We start from the raw sequence: 21,273 nt of genomic DNA, 5'->3' as shown, positions 1-21,273 counted from the left end.
AGCAAGCTTAACCAATGTGTAAGCTGACTCGCAGCGGCCACCGCTTGAGGATCCCCACTGAAGGTAGGTAGTTGCAGGAGCTTATGCATCTCAAACGATGATAGGAGATGATTCAGATTAAGTGTTGTAAAAATCAGTCTCACAACAGCTTTCTTGTCCGAGTTTAATCTGAATCAATCTCGAACAGCATCTAGAAAGAATACATAGCAACCATCATTTCAGTTCTCTAATAGGCATCAAGAGTATACATTATATTGGGTACACATAAGCAAGCCTCATGCCAACGTGATTTCTCACCTTCTTAAGTAAGCGCGTAATGGTCTCAGGTCTCAGGTCTCAGGTCTGCCCCTCGCAGTCAGCGAGTGGATATTTATGAGAGCACTTTAGTGGGCAGAAGATGTTACTACACCTGGGCTATAACTTAGATGCCTACTTTTCACTACACGGTTTAACATCTATCCGAAGAATGGCGCACATATTGATGCCTCTTCCTGCCTGCAAGACACCAGGATGACAGTTTATAGCTGGTTTGGGATTCAAAAACAGGCTAGACAGCTCAGTGGCTAGTGTGCATCCCTCTAGGCCATTCTGCCAGTCCATACATTGTATCTTTAACAAGAACATTCCTTTCGTAGAAGGTCCACAATTTATCTGTCTTTCTCTCTCTCCATAGTTGTTCTCTTTACTCTTGTGACAGACCTAATATGTGTTCCAGAAATGTTATTGTCGTTTTTGCAAGAATTACATTTCCTCATAGGCCTTTGTCCAAAATAACCCCATATAGCTCACTGGAATAACTTTGGCTGCATGTAATTCTCTGCAAACACCGAATGTTTGTTTGTGTGGTGTATTGGAGGGCAAGTTGAGGTCACTCCATAAATCTCGCAACAAGTGTGTTACCACAAGGAAGAAAACCTCATCTTACGAAACTCAAGACTGAACTCTCCAACAAGTCGTTTGTTGAAGTCCTGGTGGTGCATTGGCAAATATGTCGCTGCGGCATGCTACCTCGCTATCCCCTCGCTCACGTCGAACCTCAGCTCAGACTCTTTTAGACAAGGCAGAATATCTTGACTCAGTGTTTGCTTTCAAATGTCACGTAACTAACTCATCCCACTCTATCCCAACCTTGACTCCCCTGTAGCTACTGCCTTCTTGATTGGTGTCATTCATATCACAAAAGGTATAAAAGTTCTGTCCAGCTTTGAGTCTTCAAACTTCAAACAGCTTACAATGCCTTTAGAAACAGCGCTATGGTGACAGGCCCAGATTCCAACAATTCCCATATTCTCAAGTCCTACTTCGCTGCTCTTGGGCCTACTATTTTCTCACAGATACATAAACTATCTCTCAAATGCTCTGGAACCCCTCTATTTTTGCAGGTCATTCCACATTTTGTCACACTGTGTTCCAGCTTACTGACAGGCAGACAGCATCAGTGTTGCTCTCTTCTAATTTAGAATTAATTAGATGCTGATCTGATAAGTGTAACATGATTTTCCAAAGTTGATAAAAATCAGAACTACTCGTACCTTAAGAACCCTTGGTTCTTAATTTGGTCGATTACTCCTTCACCTGTGAGCTGGCATCACAGCATCACATTTGTCTGTCATGGCTCCTGTGGAATCTCGCTCAACACTGACATCTCTCATGATGGGATTGAAGTACAAGCAAGGCTTGTTGTTCTCACATCACAGACTGCGGCCTCTGCTCTTTCCTGCCTCTTCTCAAGTCTTGCTCCCTCTGCTCTCTTAGCACTCCAACATTCCCCAGTTCTTCCATGAAGCACATGCACATTCTTCCATTAACCACTTCCTGGTTAAGATTCCAAAATGCAGGCTTTTTGTCCACCTACATTATTCCATTTGTGGAACTCTCGTAGATCCCATTCTTCCCTCCAAGTTTCCAGCAGGTGGCACAATACAGGCTCGTGCTATTCCCCAACCCTTACTGCAATATTTTTGACCTCCCTTAACTCAACGTCAACCAATGAGCTGCTTTTCATATTATTATGTTCCTTCCCCTCCTCTCTCTCATCCTCTTCTGTTCATCCATTCCTTTGCGTATCGAGTCCAAATGTGATCTGACTGCCCTATTGTCAGTTATTTGCCTTTTTACCCTCTGTACCTCAAAATGTGGATAGGGTAACAATATTTTGGATTGGATGTCCTCCACGTACATGTCTAATTTTGTTGTAAATCTGTTTAACCATTTCTTAGTCACAATTTTAATTAACATAACCACTCTACAGTTCATGCAAAGACTTCCAGCAAGCATGTTCTCCAATTGTCTTCTGCAGCACCGTCTGCTGATGAACTGCGGAGACTGATGCAGCAGCATGGTGGACGCTTCCACGTCTACCTCTCACGCTCGAGCACAACACACATAATTGCTGTAAATCTGGCTCATAGCAAGTTTCAAGCCCTGCTTGGTCACAAGGTTGTCCACCCACAATGGATTACTAACAGGTGTGTTAATAGTTGGGCAAATAATGCTAAATATTAGCAGAGCTTGTTGTGTTGGTGGTCCTTTCTATACTCAAGGAAAATAATGGGAGGGAAATGCTAAATGAAAAGCTTTGGAGTATTAAAGTTGCTTTTTCTTGGTAACGAGATATGTAAGGCATTGCTTACGATAAAAACATTGAAAAATTAGGGTTTCTTTGTTGAATAACATCACTGTTAATAGTGATGAAGGAAAGACTTGGCATGATCGAGCATGTCCAGTCTGCAGATTGCTTAGGAGTCTATTTTTGCTAGATTTTGCAGCCTACAAAAGGTCATGGAGAGGCTGATGATGAAACGGAGAAGTTCAAGAAACTCGACTCCGTCTCGTGGCTTAGAGTGTGCACAGCAGCAGTCTATCTGTGGGATCTGGTTTCTGTATGACACAATGTGGAGTTGTCTGCAGGAAGGGGGAGAGAGAGAGAGAGGGAAGGAGAGAAGAGCAGAGCACAGGGGTTGGGAGGTGACGGGTGCATTTACTTCATGAGTGGAGGATATAATAAATCCAGGAACGCTCTATTAGCATCATTGTATTCCGCAAGCAGAGAGCTTTGCAATTATAGCAGAATGTTGGACTGTTTAATGCCTGATATATGTCCAGGGAGACAGTGCTGATCTCATGTTTGAGATTTAGGGCCTCCAACTATTGCTGAGAGAGGAGCAGCAGCATAATGATAGTTGAGGGACCATGCTGGAATCCAAATTGATGTATAGTTTTTGCTGTTTGAAAACAGGAAAGACTTGACATCAGCAGTAATGATGCATTTCATGACTTTGCTTGTAACTGGAACAAAACTTACATGCATTAGTTGATGGGTTTGTTTGTGCACCCTTGTTGTGGTTGAGAGTGATGTTTGCTGAGTTGCAAGTAGATGGGAGGTGATCAGAGGAGGAGGAGGACAGGGCAGGTGGAGTAGTGCAGATAGAGGATTTGTGAACGAGTATCAGAGAAGGACTTGAGAACATGGGCACTGATGCTATTTGGGTTCTTTGCTGAAATGGGGTTCAAGGCTGGACAGAACATTCTCTTATTTCTTGGGTGTGAAGGACACAAAGTTCAGTAGAGACTAGACACAAGAGGGTAAGATGGAGATTGAGCCAGATGGGTTGGGTACATGAGATCTGGAGGTAAATGCTGAGGTGAGTCATTTTATCTTATCTTTGACCATGGCTGTAGTGATGGTATTTGAGGTGAGGGGACAGAGGTAGAGCATACACCAGAGACTGATTAATAATGTTGGTGAGGATGGAGATTGGTTGGTGAATTCAGCCTTGGGATTCGCATTCCCTGGATGAACACCCCTGGGGACGAATTAGCCGAGCAAGCTTAACACTCCGAGGCGTTCAGTCAATGATGGCAGAGTTGATACGCGCGGGGGAATGAGGCAGCGAAGAGTAACGAGGCCCTTACCTTCACGGACCCCACTGGACGTCTTCGACCCTGCAATAATTAATTCAACCGACATTGAATTATAATACAAACATACCGGCTTTATTGAATGACATGCCGGTAACAAAAGAATGCATGGTAAACCTAATATTCTTAAATGGAGCGCCCCCATACAGGATTGTATACAACACAAGGGGAAATATAAAACAACGAAATGTAAATGAAATGTAAAAATTAACGTAATGTAAATGAAATGTAAAAACGAAAAGAAAAGAAAAATGTATTGTACTTGGCTCTGAGCGGCTCTTGAACCCCGTCGGGAATCGTCACAGGCCCTGCGCTTCTGCTCGGGAAAACACAGGCCTCCCTGCACAGTTCGCTCACGGGAAAACGCAGGCTTCGGTCCGCAATTCGCTCCTCGAGCCGCCGAGCTAGAAGCGAGCAGGCCGCGCCCGTCCACTCGCTGTCTGCTCCATACAGCACCCAGATGATGCACCGATGTCTCTCCAGTTCACTCGGCACGGCCCTCAGCCGTCACGAAGCTATGGGCCAAGCGCACCAGAGTCCACGAGCTGCGACCGCCCCTCCTCACAATCGTCAAAACCTCCAATGTCCCGAGCACCAGAGCGCTATAAAATGTGACTGCACAGCACCAATGTCCCAATGCAAGAGAACCAATAAAATCAACCGTTTGCTATGGAGGCCAACCCGGAGAGAGAGAGAGAGAGAAAGAGAGAGAGAGAAAGGGAGAGAGAGAGAGAAAATGTTGGGACACGACTGTTCGCCACCAAAGCCAAGACCCAAAGAGAAGAGAAGAGGCAGAAAATGTCAGAACACAGTCTTTTGTTCTCTAGGCTCTTACGTCACCCGACGATGTCAGCGTGCGGTCCAATGAACGTCCACCACCACATCACTCTATCACCGTCCTGACCAATCGTTATTCGGGGCGTGGCCTCATCACCACTTGCCGGCCTTTGTGATCACCAGGTCGGTGGTATCAGCGGTAGTTTTCAATGTCCTGTTCCGGTTACTTTTATTTTTTGTTATAATGCATGCCGATCATTTCGCTATGTGTGTGTGCTGCATTGTCTTAAGGAACAGAAGGGCAATAACAGGCAATTACATACAGGGGATTTACCCATTAATCCCTAACTAATTAACGTAACCCCACCCCTCGTCATGGGAACAAAGACACTCTTACACGACATACGGTCTAACGGATCCCTACTTATGGGAAATGGGGTTTCTTCTTCTTTATCGTGACATTTGGAGCATGGTAATCTATACACTTCTACCTGGACAAAGGTATATCATGTCCTACCCCCACAAATGTAACAATATTTTCTGGTTTGCCTCAGGATGAACATACTCTTGTTATAAACTTGATGGGGTGACCTTTGCTTGGCCTTAGCCGCTTTCCCACATAATTCACTGTATCAATGCCAAGAGGACCGCCACAGTCGTCCATAGTGTAGCCACAAACCGGATGGGATAAACCAGTGCAATTCCCAGGTGGTATGAGATGTTGGGAAGATGGCATCTCAATTATTTTGTGAGAGGGCAGATTGTAGTCCCCACCAGTAAACTTGTGCAAATAGCCATATTCTGGTTCGGCGATGGTGCTCGCTTAAAATAATGTATCAATGGGGTTTTCACAAGAACAAGAGATTGTTGAAAACTGTAGCATAATGTTTATGGAGAATGTCAAATTATTTTGGCCAGAAGTTGTGTGTTCTTCTTCTTCACCTGCGGCTTTTACAATCTTGCCTTTTCGTGAATGCTCTTTGTGAACTGTTGCCTCAGGTATTTCATCTCACTTTTGATCCTTTCATTTTAGTTCTTTGATGCATTTAACATCTTTATAAGTTACCTTATTTTGCATCCTCAAAAATTACTTTCCATAATTCTTCTTCTTTGTTTTATGTGTGGGTATCAGTTTTCTTGTTGTGTTTCTTGTGTTTTATCTTGTGTTTTAGGTATCGGTTTTCTGTGCTTGCTTTTTAGCTCACCTGGAACGAAGTTCAGGGGAGCTTATGTGATGGCGTGTCGTTCGTCCGTAAACACTTGCAATTTCTTCGCTGAAACCGCTGAAGGGATTGCGACCAACTTTGGCATAAATGATATTTGTTGTGTTGTGACTAAAGTATGTTCATGGCATTAAAAAGAATTGGGGTCTAAGGGGGTTTACCGGGGTCAAAGTGGATCCAGGTTTGACTCCCCAAAAATAGGCATTTGCTCTTTCCTCTGAAACTGCAAACGCTATTTCGATGAAACTTGACTACAAACTTCATCCCTTTATCCTCTTCCCCCCCCCCCCCCCCCCTTCCCATGCCGCCTCCCCCCAAGCCCTCTCCCTCCCACAGATCTCCCGATATCCCTGTTCTCTGCTGTTGTACTTGTGTGCGTTCCTCTCTCTCCCCATCTTGTCTCCCACTCCCTTTATTGTATGTTTTGTGAGTCAGTTTTTATTTTTTATTTGTATTTTTTTGGGTGATTGATGTTGGCTCTTACACGAGCCTTGATCTTGTATACAAAAAAAACGCAAAAATAAAAACCATCCCTCATGATGTACCGGAGTTTGTTCATGGCGGAAAGACAATCGAAGTCCAAGGCAGTCTACGGGGGTCAAAGTGGGTCCAGGTTTGACCCCCCCCCCCCCCCCCCCAAAATAGGTATTTGCTTTCTTCTCAGAAACTACATGTACAATTTCGATGAAACTTCACCACAACCTTTATGAACCGTGATGTACCAATGTTTTTTCAAGGCATTACAAAAATTGGGGTCTGAGGAGGTATACGGGGTGGGGTGGGGAGCGCCATATATAGGTATTTGTTTGTTTGTTTGAAGTCTTATGAATATGTTGATATGATTCTACATGCTGCCCTGTCTTCTTGCAACCATTCAAATTGGTTTTATATACCTTTAGTTAGTGCAGTATACTGTTTATGCTACCAGATGAATGCCAGGGGTATTGCCCCTATGTTTTTTACATTTTCTCTGATTTTTCTCCTTTTCTGTGGCAGTATTGCAGCAGGAAAACTTTTGTCCTACGTGCCTTATCGCCTGCAATCTGCCCATGCACATTCACAAAAGACCTTGAACTTTTCCACAGCACCATTCCTCAATCAAGCCTCAGTCGATACCCTACTTTCTGTGGATTGCACAGGTCAAAGCCCTGTCCAAGCTGAATATGTCTTGAAGAAGTCTTCAACAAGGTGTTCAGGGGATTTGAATGTGGATCAGAAACTTGTGTGGGCCTAAAATAGCAAATGTTTAAATTAGGTCAATTATTATTGAACATACATTGATGTTGATTTTCTTGGAAGAGCTGAGGAGCTGCTATCTGTGGGATCTGCATCCTGACAGTGGGAAAGGTTGGACAAGCAGAAGAGGGACTGACGTGCAAACATAGTTTGGAACATAAGGAATATCAGGGTTCATGTGGGATTTGAGTACTTGATTTAGTACTTGTGCATTCATTCATTCATTTTATGTGGGATTTGACATCTTTATATACATATGTAGCAAATATTACATACAGGGTGTTTCACAAAAAATGCAACCCGAAGTTTTTGTTATACTTTTTAATTTTCCATTGAAACAACATGAAACTTGTGCATAAGGAACTTTGTTATATGTAGAACTAGCCGAAAGCACCCGGCATTGCCCGGGTTCTTTTTGAATGAATTTAGTACTATAATTCAGCTTTTACCAACGGCCGTAGAAGATTGACTACTATAATTCAGCTCAGCTTTTAATTGTGAAATGGGCCCAGTCTGGCCGAGGTGGGCCTCGACCGGTCTCGCTACCTAGCCTAAAACCTTCCGGGGGCCCGTCCCGACATTTTTTGTATTAGAGGTGTCCTCCTATCTTTCACCGTTCAGGAGATTAGCTTGCGCAGACAAACAAACAAACAAACAAACAAAAACTTTCTTTTATATATATATAGAAGATAGATGAAGCCACACACAAAAATGAACAGTGATTTCAGAAGACAGTTCGGAAAACATGGTCTGAATGGCCGCCCAACTTTAGCAGGTACAAATGGATCATCCTGGTGAAGTTGTCGATAACTCTGCATTCCTGAACTGGAATAGCTTTGATGTTGGTGGCAATTACATTTTTGAGATCGTCAACACTCTATTCTTTAGGTAACCCCAAAGATAGAAATCCATTGCACAGCCCTGTCGATGCGGCGCTTTCTCGCCCCCAAACTTCTTGATAACTTTCAAGTGGTTCAGTGGTTACGGTTACCGATTTCCCATGGTCCTTGGGGAGATATCCCATCTCGAATATGCCATAAATGCTCGATTGGGTTCAGATCTGGTGACTGAGAGGGAAGGCCATAACAGATGGATAACACCAGTGTCATGCTCATCAAACCATTGGGTGACCACTCCTACACTCTGGAGTTTGTTGATGATGGCACTGACAGTTGTTTTAGGGTTTTTCTTCACAGCTCTGATTATTTTTCTGTCATCAACTGCAGTTGTTTTCCTTGGCCGACTTGCCTGTTGTCTGTTGCTCAGTACACTAGTGGGTTCTTTATTTTTCAAGATATGTAAAATTGTTGTATTTGTTATTCCCAATTTTTGTGCTCTGGTTCCAATTGAATGATTCTGTTCTTTCAGCTTACAAATTGCTTGCGTTTCTTTCATAAACAGTTCTCTGGTCTTCATGTTGGTTTATGCCGACTGACTCCAATGACAAAAACTAAAGGCTAAAACCAAGACGAGACATTCACAGCTCTTTTATGTGTGAACAATCAATGCAACAAGAAACACCTGCCAGTCATTTGTTCCAATACTTGTGCTTACCTAAAATGGGGAGACCGAGTATAAAAAGTGTTATTTTTCTACAATGGTAAAACAAATATTGCATAGAAATGCCATTTCCCCGAGAAATACCAATTCACCGAGAAATAAAAGCTGACCTTTCTCCACTCAAATTCATCTTCTGATCTCTAATCCAAATTTATTGAGTATATAGCAATAAAAACATTCACTCTTTCATTCCTCTTTTACCCCACCTCTGGAACAAACTCCCACACTCTCTTCAATCCCACTTTTCCCTCCAGGTCTTTAGAATAGTTGTTCATCACCATCTCATATCTTCCTCCATCCAAAACCTTGATCTTTTTCCCCCTGTAATCCACCCCAAATCCACCTCCTTCAAATTCCCTGTTTTCTTTCTCCTGAAAGTCCCTGCAGTGGCCATCTTGTTTATCCCATGTACCCAGCCCCAGCCCTGCCCCAGCCCTCTCTTCCACAGATCAACTGTTGTTGTGCTTCCCTCTCTCACCCCTTCTTCTCTCCTGCTCCCTTTGTTATATGTACTGTTAGCTCTTTCCGAGCCCTGACAACATCTACAAAAAAAAAATTGAATTCACTGTTCCAATACTTATGGAGGGCACTGTATATGAAAAACCCGACAAATGGTTTAAAGCTCATGTAAAGTGCCCCCTTCACTCACCCCATTTCCTCACCTTCCCTCCCCCTTTTTGCTGGGGAGGTGTGGTGACCTTCCTGGGCAGACGTTTTTGTCACCATGACATTCCCAAATCCGAGATGCTTCTGTAGAGGTATTGCATACGTTTTGAACGGGTTTCAGGTTTGCCTCACACATACACACAGGGAAACTTTTATTAGAGAGAGTGATAGTAGAGGTAGAGGTAGAGGTAGAGGTGGAGGAGTGCTGTGTATAAATATAACTTCAACTCATGATGTTTTACATTTTCTTTAACCCTCCAAATTTTACATTGGGCAAGATGAAATGAATGAGGATTGTAATTCGAATCGAGCAATGTTTTTATCTCTTCTGAAACAATTTAACTTTTAATACTTTGCTGCAATAAAGTTTTATTAAATGTACTGGATTAGTATAACTATGAAATAAAAATGTATTTCCATCAAATGTAATCTAAGATGAAGGACACTTGATCCAAGATAAATGTTGATATTTAAACGTTTTTTTATTCTACCTTTTTTGTTTGATTGCTCAATTTGCTTTTACAACAATAAGGACACATGAAAATCAGATTACTTATGGTGTGCTTTCTTTGTGTGTGTTTAAACCATATATATTTATTTGAAGCTCAAGTACCGAAGATGTGAACAGAGTTTCTGGAGGTGATATGGCATCAGAGCGAATAATGACAGACCAAACACTCACAGCTGGAGAGAGTAACACACCTGTTGTTGGCAGCTCTGAAAAATCCCACCGGGCTGCATGGTCTGGCAATCCAGAATTCATCTCCGAATTTTATTCACATTCTCGCCTCCACCATATTGCTACGTGGCGCTCAGAGTTTGATGCTCTCATAGGGGAGCTACGTCGTCACTGCAATGGAGTCTTCCCGGGAAGGGAGCAACTTCGGGAACTTGTCCGCAGCCGAGATGCAAAGGATAGACATGAATCGGGTATGTTTGTACATCGGCGGGTCACGGGTCAGTATGATCATGTATTTATATTTCTGAATTTATCAAGGAACCACTTGGCATTAATTGCATATTTATTGCAAACTTAACGTTTCCATTACCCAACACTCTTGTACTTGATATTTGGAAAGAGTGTAAAATGCTTTACAAATGCTAGTCATCGTTTGTGTAAATGGTTTAAAAAATACACTTTTTGATAATATAATCGGTGTTTGCACCCTAGGTGAGATGTACAGTGAGGTGTACAGCGAGCCTGTCATTATGCATGTGGATATGGACTGCTTCTTTGTTTCTGTTGCATTGCTGCATCGGCCTGAACTAAGAGGTGGGTAAAATTAATTTTGTGACAAAGTTACAGAAATACAACAACAACAACAACAACATCATGCATTTCAAGGCCATTTTCCTTGCCTGAGCGGGGGTTAGCCTTGCGGTCCCCATGACAATCTTCTCCATCTTGCCCTATTTTCTGCATCTCTCCTTGTTAACCCCCTTGCCCGCATTTCTTCTTCCACCATCTTTAGCCAAGTCTTTCTCGGTCTTCCCCGTCCTCTACTTCCTTCTACATTCATTTCCATCACTCTTCTCAACCAGTCACTTTCATCCTTCCTCAACACATGACCAAACCATCTCAACCTGATCCTCTTCACAGCATCAATCACAGGCTCTATTTCCATCATTTTTCGCAATTCATCATTTGTCTTCCTCTCTCTCAACGATACTCCGCACATCCATCGAACCATTCGCATTTCTACCCTTTCCAACCTTCGTTGCTGCTCTACGTTCATTACCCATGTCTCGCTCCCATAAATCATAACACTTCTCACACAATCACACATGCAGCATACACCTTTCCCTTCAGCTTCAACGACACTCCCCTCCTCATCAGCACGCCACTCAGTTCCCGAAACTTCTTCCATGCACATCTCACTCGAGCAACCGTTGCCGAGTCTGATCTACTTTCTCCATTCAGCATGTCTCCGAGATAGCAAAATGTTTTCACACCTTCCAGCTTCACGCCGTCTCCAAGATCCAAGTCAACATTTCCTCCATCTGCAGCTCCCTCTGTGCACACCTTACATTTGAATGTAGCTGCCACACTGGTTAATGACCCTCTCAGACCACTACATTTTTGATGAACCCACTCAGCGCACATTGTACATTGAATGGAATTCACTCCGACACCCTTCCTGCACACAGCACAGGGCCACTTCCCAGTTCTTTCCACCTCACCACATGCTTTACCACTTGCCATCACCTTCGTCTTTCCGATATTCACCTTCAGACCTTTTGTCTCCATACATTCCTTCCACTTGTTCATCTTTTCCTTCAGTCCATCCATACTTTCCGCAATCGACACCAGATCATCTGCATACAACAACTCCCACGGGAAACCCTCCTTTACGTTCTGAGCCAGCACCTCCATCACAGCTACAAATAGTAGTGGACTTAGTACCAACCCCTGATGCACTCCCACCTTCACCTCAAACTCACCACTGTTCCTGTCCTTCGTCCTTACAGCTGTGCGCGCTCTTTTGTACATTGCCATCACTACTCTGATGAACCATTCCTCCACTCCTAACTTCCTCATTGCCCATGTCAATACTTTGCCTGGAACCCTATCGAATGCTTTCTCCAGATCAACAAACCCAAGAAACAACTTCTTCCTCTTCTCCATGTACTTCTCCTGCAACTGCCTCACAATAAAAAGCGCGTCTGTTGTTCCTCTTCCTGGCATAAATCCAAACTGCATTTCGTCGATCTTCACTTTGTTCCTTATCCTCTTCTCCAACATCCTTTCCAATACCTTCATTCCATGCTCCAATAACTTTATCGCTCGGTACGAGCCACACTCTAGAGTATCACCTTTCCCCTTGTATAGAGGGACGAGGGTACTCAGTTCCCAATTCCACTGGAATGCGGCCTTCTTTCACCGCCAGATTACAGATCTCTGTCATTCTCTTCACACCCCAACTTCCTGCTGCCTTCAACATATCTCCCACAACTCCCGTCGGCCCTCCCGCTTTTCTTCTCTTCATTGCTTTTATCGCTTCCTCAACTTCCTTCTCAGGTATCTTCTCTGCCGGTCCTAAAACTGGGTTACTCTCTATGTTGCCATCCAATTCATTCTCTGTATTCAACAGCATTTCCATATATCTTTTCCATCTTCCTTTAATTCCATCTGGGTACACAACGATTTGTCCCACTTCATCCTTCAAGCAACTCACCCCCATCACATCACACCTCTCTTTCGCTATCTGCTTTGCAATCCTGAATACTGTTCTCTGACCCTCTTCCGAATGCAAGCGTTCTCCGAACATTTTCCTACATGCCTCCTGCGCCTTTGCTACCTCTTTCTTTGCAGCCTTCTTGGCTGCCTCATAACTTTCATGCTCTGCTGTTTCTGCTCCCGTACCCTTCGCCTTCTGCCACTCCTTGAACTTCTTCCTCTTCTCGTCAATCCTCTTTCCAACTTCATCATCCCACCTCCATTTGTCCGAGTACCTCGGTGGTCATTTTGTGCATCTACATACCTCACCAACGGCTCCCAACAGATTATCTTTCATTGACATCCAACCACTTTCAAGCTCAACCACATCATCCTCTACCATACTCAGCCTCTCTTTTAATGCCCCCCTTACTGTCACCTCTTTTAACCTCCACACCTTCATTCTCGGTTGGTACTTCACCCGCCGAGCTCTCCTCGCATCGTCGCAGACAACCAAGTGGTGCTGTGAAACAGCCTCCTCCCCTGGGATCACCTTTGTGTCCCGGAGGTGCCCCCTATCTCGCCTACGCACCATCAGGTCGTCAACGGTTGTCGTCGACCCACCTGACGTGTATGTAACAAGTTTATTGTCCTCTTTCTGGAACTGAGTTTTACAAATCAACAAATCAGCTCCATCAGCAAACTCCAAAATCCTTTCACTACACCTTCTCCATTTCTCACACCATATCTGTAACCCCCATGAACTCCCTCAAAACCATCCATACTCCTTCCCACATGTCCATTTAGGTCTCCTCCTACCACAACAACTTCCTCATCTTTCACGTTTTCCATCAGTTTCTCTATCGCACACCAGAACTTGTCCTTCTCTTCATCACTCCGACCAACCTGCGGAGCATATCCCGAGATGACGTTCACCAAGAGCTTTCCAATCATCATTTTCACCATCATCAACCTATCACTCACTCTAGTCACACTCACCACACTGTCTACAAACTCCTCAGAAAACAGGACACCAACACCATTCATGCCCTCCAGGCACCCTTGCCACACAAACTTATATTTCTGTCCCTGCCTACCCTTCACCATTCTCACACCACTTCCCTTCCATCTCGTCTCTTGCACACAACATATGTCCACTCTTCTTCTGACCAATACTTCCACCACTTCTCCTGATCTCCCTGTCATTGTCCCTATATTCCATGCCCCAAACCTCAGAAACCGACCTCCACTTTGGGCTGTACCCTGCCCATATGTAGTTGTAATTGTCATGGTTCTCTTTTTGAGGCAATGTTTTTATGGCCGGATGCCCTTCCTGACGCCAACCCTCTTAGTCGTCTCTTACGACACGCAGGGATACGGTGTACCTATTCTAATCCAGGGTACACACTGGGAAACGTTTAAAACATGGAAATTCTGGGGGGGAGGGGGGGGGGGAGGTGAGGGGGACATCACGGCTGCGGGGGCCCCGTCAGCACCACACCACGCCAGCCCGGTCAGCACCACACCACCGTGGCCCGGTCAGCACCACACCACGGCGGCCCGGTCAGCACCACACCACGTCGCCCGGTCAGCACCACACCACGTCGGCCTGGTCAGCACCACACCACGGCGGCCCGGTCAGCACCACACCACGTCAGCCCGGTCAGCACCACGGTGGCCCGGTCAGCACCACACCCTTGGAAAGGACTTCGATGCACGTTGGCCTAGAGCCTGGCGCGAAGTCCAAGGACATCAGCACGTCATCCGAAAACAGCTCCGGTTGGTGCGAATCACTCGGTCAATGGCGCGAACCAGGTCCCGACACGTCCTTGCTCGCCCAAGGCCTCGCTGGGTGTTACAGAAATGATACCTGATATATCTATCTTTTGATCTATAATTATCTATCTTCCATCTGTCTATATATTTTCTACATATGTATCTATCTATGTATCTATATACATATTTGAGCAATGTGTGTGTGTGTTTTCTGATTTTCTGGCCACACCTTTTCACCCACAGGGCTAAAAATTACCATGAGGACTTCACTCCCCCAGGGTGGTTTTGCACTATAAACCTCCCCCAATCTCCTATCCCAGCCCCACCTAAGTAATGCTCCAGGAAAGTACATATAAAGGGTGCCAATTTGATTCATACAGTTCACAAAACTTTACTTACTGACGGGTTTTAACCTATATATGTAGGGCGTCCCTTTATTTTTTGAGTTTGTTTCGAAAGCCATTAATTAGATGTATTGCCCGATGTATATTCCAAGTTTCAGCTAGTTTCAATGTATAGCCTTTGAGATATGAGCGCCAACACATTTTGGACAGACGGACGGACGGGCTGATAGACACCAACGTGAATTCGAGAATTTTCACAATAAAACTCAAGAATGCGGAAACGCACGTTGCTGAAATTTGGAACATATTACCTCGATGTACAAAGCATTTACTTCTGAAATTTGCAGCCGCTTTCGTCCAGTAGAAGCCAAGAAACGAATTTTCAGTCCCTTTGTTCAAGTTGCATCCAGAGAAACCATCCCGTATACAAGGGAAGGGCGCTTTGCACCTCCCTGATTTACCAGCCACATTCTTTGACACATGGTGCTAAAACTTGGCATCAAGAGTGTTCACTCCCCCAGGAGGGTTTTTCACGATGGCCTGCTTCTCCAACAACCCCCTACCTACCCACCCCACCCCATCACTCCCCCTCCCCCCCACCACACCACCCCACTTCCTCCCTCTTTCCCCCCACCACAACACCCCTCCCCAACCTGTCCCCACACCCCACCTAAATCTATATTAACTGAATAAATCTATATGGACGAGCAGAAAAATTATTGAATAATAATATTTTCACATCATTCATCCTTGAATAATCTTACCGACCGATGTACCAAACAATGCATGCGGAATTGCTGATGCCAACGGTGTAATTGACAATTTTTTAATTTTTTTGAGGGTGAAAAACAGGGGTGCAGTTAAAACACTGTTGTGGATAATACACCGGAAAATACAGTACTTCTGACTCTGTCTTTGATAAGGCAGAATGTTTAACACTCTAAAGAGTTTGTTTGCCTCCTAAATCTCATAATCCAACCCATTTTATCCCCTCATACTCACTGTGTACTGGACTATGTATCCTCATCTAAGAAGACAGAGAAAGTTATGTCCAGCCTTGACTCAGGAGGGTTCATTTGATGATCCTTCTGGAGCTATAGTGTGAGACAGTGAGATTTTTCAGGATTGAGGTACATGTTAGATTATCACACCAGAGTCTTAGCATTTCCAGATCAGCAGAAAGAGAGATCCAGCTTTTGTCTGCTGAACAGAGGGATGGGGTGCTGTGTGGATTCGTCTGCAAAAACGGACGAGAAGGTCTTCGAGAACATCAGAGAGGTCATTTATGTCAATGATTTTTAGCTCACCTGGAACGAAGTTCAGGGCAGCTTATGCGATGGCACGTCGTCCGTCCGTCCGTCCGAAACTTCTTCTCCGAAACTGCTGATGGGATTGCGAACAAATTTGGCACAAATGATATTTGTTGTGTTGTGACTAAAGTTTGTTCACAGCATTAAAAAAAAATCGAAGTCGAAGGGGGTTTACCGGGGGTCAAAGTGGGTCGAGGTTTGACCCCCCAAAATAGGAATTATAAGAAATAGGAATAGGAATATTATACGAAAATAGGAATATGAAAATAGGAATAATATGCTTTTTCCTCTGAAACTACACAAACTATTTCGATGAAACTTGACCACAACCTTCACCACCCGTGATGTACCAAAGCTTTTCACGGTATTTTAAAAATCTGCCCCTTTTGAGGTTTACGGGGGTCGGGGGGGGGGGTGGCCCCCAAAATAGGTGTTTGCTTTTTTCTCAAAAACTACATGCAATTCCGATGAAACGTCACCACAACCTTCATCACCCGTAATGTACCAAAGTTTGTTGACGGCATTTAAAAAATCTGCCCCTTGGGGATCTAGGGGGGTTGCCCCCCAAAATAGGTATTTCCTTTTTTTTCTCAGAACCTACACACACAATTTCGATAAAACTTCACCACAACCTTCATAATCCGTGATGTACCAATGTTTGTTCAAGGCATTGGAAAATTGCGGTCTGAGGAGGTACATGGGGGGGGGGGGGGGGGGGGGGGTTGCCCCCCGAAATAGGTATTTTGTTTGTTTGTTTGAAATGTTATGATTAAGGTCGTATGATTCTGCATGTTGCCCTGTCTTCTAGCAAGCATTGGAATTGGTTTAAAATATCTTTAGTCGGTGCAGTATACTGTTTATTCTACCAGGTGAGTGCCAGGGGTATTACCTCTATGTTTTATTAGTTGAACTCCATAATGTCTTACTGTGTGTAGTTGGGGCATTGGCAGTACTGACAAAGGCATTGATTGAAGACCCTTTCCATCAAATTGTAGTCTTACACCAGTTTGTTCCACTTGTATTTATCTTGGTGTACGTTTTAACAATTTATCGAGGCGTTTTAGTGGATTCTGTATTTCAGGTAAACCTGTGGCTGTGACACACGCACGAGGCCGTGGCCTGTCACATGTATCGCCTGAGGCAGACCCAGAATACGAGTCTTATTATTACACCATGAAAGCGCAAGGCAAAGGTAAACTCTAGGTCTTGCATGAAAAGCAGGGCAGCAGTGTGCTCCTTACTTGAAGATACAGTATATATATATATATACACGGGTTTCTTTTTATATCCACTTTACCTGTTCACATGTACCCTTGCAGGTCTTACTCGGATTGCCACAAGAGAAGATCTGCATGGTGAAGCAGGAAGTTTCTCTGACGAGGATGTTGAAAAAGGCTTGGACTCATTTGCATTGTCCATGGCAGAGATAGCTTCCTGTAGTTATGAGGCAAGGTTGGTCAGAATGTTTGTCTTAGCATTTGTTTGTGAAAGTAACTGGGAAAGTAATGGTATTGTGAGACGGTCTGATGTCTAACATTGGGGTTAGCTGCAGACTCCTCATATTTGTTTGTTTGGACAGATCTGTGAAGTTAGATTGCAGACCGTTGATAATGGTGGAAAAAAGGGTTAGAGAGGTGGAATTGAGCACAAGGATAACACTGGAGGAGGGGGCACAGGGACAGGACTGACCAGCAATGGAGTGTGTCGGGATTACGTGAGACCGATCTTAAAAATTGAAGTTCATTTTCAGCATTGATTCTGTCCTCATATCATCTGACAGAAGACTTGTCTGAACGCTGTCGTACATACAAATCTGTTTTGTTCTGTGTAATTCTCACATGCAAACAAGTGTTAGGAGCTATTGAAAAATATATTCGTGGATTTATTTTACTTAGTGGAGCTTTCTTGTTACTTCCACATACGTGTTGCTATCTGGCATTATTTTAATCCTTGAAACAAAATATATTGTGAGAAACTTTATATTTACCAGATGTAACTGTAAATAATGAAACGATACACCTCGAATTTTGTGATCTTGATATTTCATTTGAAACGTTATTTGGACAGAGAGGGAGAACCTTTGGGATGGCCCTCGTAGACGACTCTGCTGATCTCATTTTATAATGTTTTCAATCACTGAATTGTTCTATCTCTTGTTTAACCCCTTACTTTGTCCTGGTCGACGGAACAGGCAGGCTGGTGTGAAGAACGGCATGTTTTTTGGCAAGGCGAAGCAAATCTGTCCAGAATTACAAGCAGTTCCGTACAACTTTAAGGCTTGCAAGGAGGTGGCGCTGAGCTTGTACCACACACTAGCCAGGTAATCATGCTGTTTGTCAATATGTTCAACACTTTTATATGGAGTGTACTGTATCTAAATTTGCAACATGAAGATTTGCACACCCTGTCAATACTTTCTAAGCCACCTACCACTTACAGGCTTGAATGCACTTAATCCCATTATAATATTTGAAGCCAAATGAGTACTTAGATGTAAGACCATCAATTTACCTTTGACTATTCTAAGATTCGGGATGAAGGATCCAAAGTTTCCATGGGACGACAGAGAACAACAGAGTGTAAGGAGTGGTCGCAGGCTCCTGTACGACCGTTAAACAAGGAGATGAGGTCATTTGGCCCGTCATTGCCGTGTTGCACTCCCTCGATATTAAAAACAAACAAAAAAAAAATTAAATATGTTTTGGATTGTTTTTGTTACAGCTCGAAACGTTCAATCTTATCGATGTTTTGCAAAAGTCTAAATAACCCGATCTTGATCAGGTGACCCAACTTGTGCATCTTTTTATGTACGAACTGCATGTATGTATGTCTGATCATTATTGAATCAAAAACGGCCAGGCCAAACTCCACCATATTTGCATACATGCTTGCGGGTAACCAGAGTCGCGTCACGGGCACAAAATAATTCCCTTCATTCCCTCTCCCTCCTCCTTGGTGAGAACTAGTTGCGATTTTCACCTGCACACAGAATAGTGCAAGTGGTTTAACCACTGATCCCCACCATATACAGACTTGGCATTTAATATGGAATATATATTTTTTCTTGACTTGGGTTTACTTTCTTTACTCAGCATATCAATCTGGTGAGTTTCTTTTACACTTTGGTGATTTATTTGTTAAAAGAACCATGTCACTGATTGTCTGTCGCAGCAAGAAGTCAACAACAGGATTATATCACAGGTGGCGTGGCAAAATGTACGGACAGGTGCATTTGATGATTGGCTTCACAGTCGGGTATACAAGGGTTGTTGCGTTCTGTATTAGTGGAAAACAACTGCTGCACATCTCCAAAAGTTATTGCCGCTTCCTCTGGAGATGGTCCGTCAACTCGACAATGCTGTTTGTCATGGAGTGGTGGCTTTACGAAATTACGGCATGAAACAGCGTGCTATTGCTCGGCACTATGGCATCACTCAAGGTCAGGTGTCAAAGATCCTGAAACGAAATGCTCAGAGGGGTGTCCCTACTCCAATACCGAGGCCAGGACGTCCCCGCAGAACCACAAGGAGGGATGATCGCCAGCTGCACCGGTTAGTCCGCAATGGCCGTACCAAGTCAGCTAATCGGCTTAGGGCTGAGTGGCAGCAACTGACAAATGTGCCTGTATCCAGAAGGCTAGTCAACCAACGACTGGTTCAAGCAGGCTATCGTGCCAGGCGTCCCCTGAGAAAGCCACGCCTGACCAGGTAACACCGCCAGCGCCGATTGCAGTGGGCCAGAGAGCACCGTCAATGGCAGCCAGGACACTGGAATCACGTGATCTTCAGTGACGAGTCTAGATTTCTGGTCTATCGTCAAGATGGCCGCGTCCGAGTGCACAGACAAGTGCATGAAGCCTACAACAAAGATTGTATAGTGCCAACAGTCCAATCTGGAGGTGGTGGGGTGACCGTTTGGGCTGCTTTTCATGCAGGGGGCAAAACTGACCTGGTTGTTCTGAATGGAAACCTGAACCAGTTCAAGTACAGGGCCATTCTGGAAGAAACATTGCTTCCATTTGCTCGTGCAGCCTTTTGAGGAAACTTTGTCTTCCAAGATGACAATGCATGGCCTCATCGTGCTCGCATGATCCAACACTTTCTTGCTGACCGTGGTGTAGAGCATATGGAGTGGCCTGCCATGTCCCCGGATATGAATCCGATAGAGAACTTGTGGGCAGAATTAACGTGTCAAATCGACCACTTGGACCAGCAGCCGACCTCTGTGCGTGAATTGCAGCAGGCTATTGTCACTGCATGGCAAGCGATTCCTGTCCAAACCTTGGCAAATCTCCTGAACAGCATGCCTCAACGTGTACGTGCTCTCCTGAATGCTCGTGGGGGTTACACGAAGTACTGAACTGTAATTTTACTGTCCGTAATCCCATTCGTAATTTAACTTTTGTTTTTGTTAAAAAAAAATTTGGCTAATGTGCAAAATAAAGAGATACTTCTGGAAAACGCACAGAAGTTTAACACAGTACTGTCCATGAATTGAGTTCGATATCAGTTTACATCACTTTCAAGGATCAATTTATTTGTTTCGAAATGTCAAATGTGGTTTTTGTTTCTTTTAAAGGTCACATTAACAAAATCTAGAATAATTTCAACATAATTCCAATGAACTTTTGGTTCTAAGACATCTTGAAAAGTAAGTTCACCCCCACAAAAAAATATTCCATATTAAATGCCAAGTCTGTATATTGAGGGTGCGTAGATAGTGCAAATTCTGAAGAAAAAAAATACTGTCGCACATGGGTTTTCGCTCTTTCACGAGCCTCGATGTTGTATACAAAAAAAAAAAAAAAAAAAAAAATGGAAAAGGTGAGGCGGTGTGAAGGAGAAGTGCTGCCAGAGTGAAAATAAGGGAGGAGGAAGTAGGGTCAGAAGGTGGGATGGGGTGTGGTTTGCCAGAAGTGTAACGGGAGGCAGAACTGGTGCAAAGTCACTTGCAGCAATGCATTGTGTGTATTATTTATGTCGGATCAAGGTGAGGGATTGTAATTGTAAAGGATGTAGTTTACCACAGGGCATTGTAAATGAGGGTCATTGCTTCTTTGAAAAAATGTTTAGCTTCATTCAATAAGGATTGTCGCGTTACTCCCCCTTGGTTAATACCGGGGAAATCACGGCTGGCCAAAGCCAGCTTTAACTCCAAAGGCGTTCAGTTCAAATAGCGGATTTTATAGCTACATGCGGGAGGAAGAAAGAAGAAGAAGAAGCTGGAAGCTTTTTCCTGTTGCGATCCACCAATCAGTCTTCAACCCTGCAAAAAGTAACTCAAATGGGAACGGGTTTAAAATG

At 44.0% G+C, this 21,273-nt stretch overlaps 1 protein-coding gene across 5 annotated transcripts in view; it reads left to right on the top strand.

Annotated features, from left to right (window-relative positions):
- REV1 (REV1 DNA directed polymerase) overlaps positions 1-21,273 on the top strand; it is an 83,967-nt gene that overhangs the window by 19,814 nt on the left and 42,880 nt on the right. For 4 of the 5 annotated variants that reach the window (XM_068113865.2, XM_068113868.2, XM_068113864.2 and 1 more), the window contains 7 exons: positions 2,300-2,468; positions 6,918-7,109; positions 9,988-10,313; positions 10,555-10,656; positions 17,052-17,162; positions 17,290-17,422; positions 18,162-18,290. In XM_068113865.2, the coding sequence (XP_067969966.2) occupies positions 2,300-2,468; positions 6,918-7,109; positions 9,988-10,313; positions 10,555-10,656; positions 17,052-17,162; positions 17,290-17,422; positions 18,162-18,290 (1,162 nt within the window). The remainder of the gene's footprint in view (positions 1-2,299; positions 2,469-6,917; positions 7,110-9,987; positions 10,314-10,554; positions 10,657-17,051; positions 17,163-17,289; positions 17,423-18,161; positions 18,291-21,273) is intronic. The other variant, XM_068113866.2, reaches the window with a different exon arrangement.

The sequence above is a fragment of the Myxine glutinosa genome, chromosome 4 (assembly GCF_964187855.1).
Source record: "Myxine glutinosa chromosome 4, kmMyxGlut1.1, whole genome shotgun sequence".
NCBI classification, from domain to species: Eukaryota; Metazoa; Chordata; class Myxini; order Myxiniformes; family Myxinidae; genus Myxine; species Myxine glutinosa.
The sequence above is the reverse complement of the archived record's forward strand: the minus strand, read 5'-3'. Positions and strand labels throughout refer to the sequence as shown.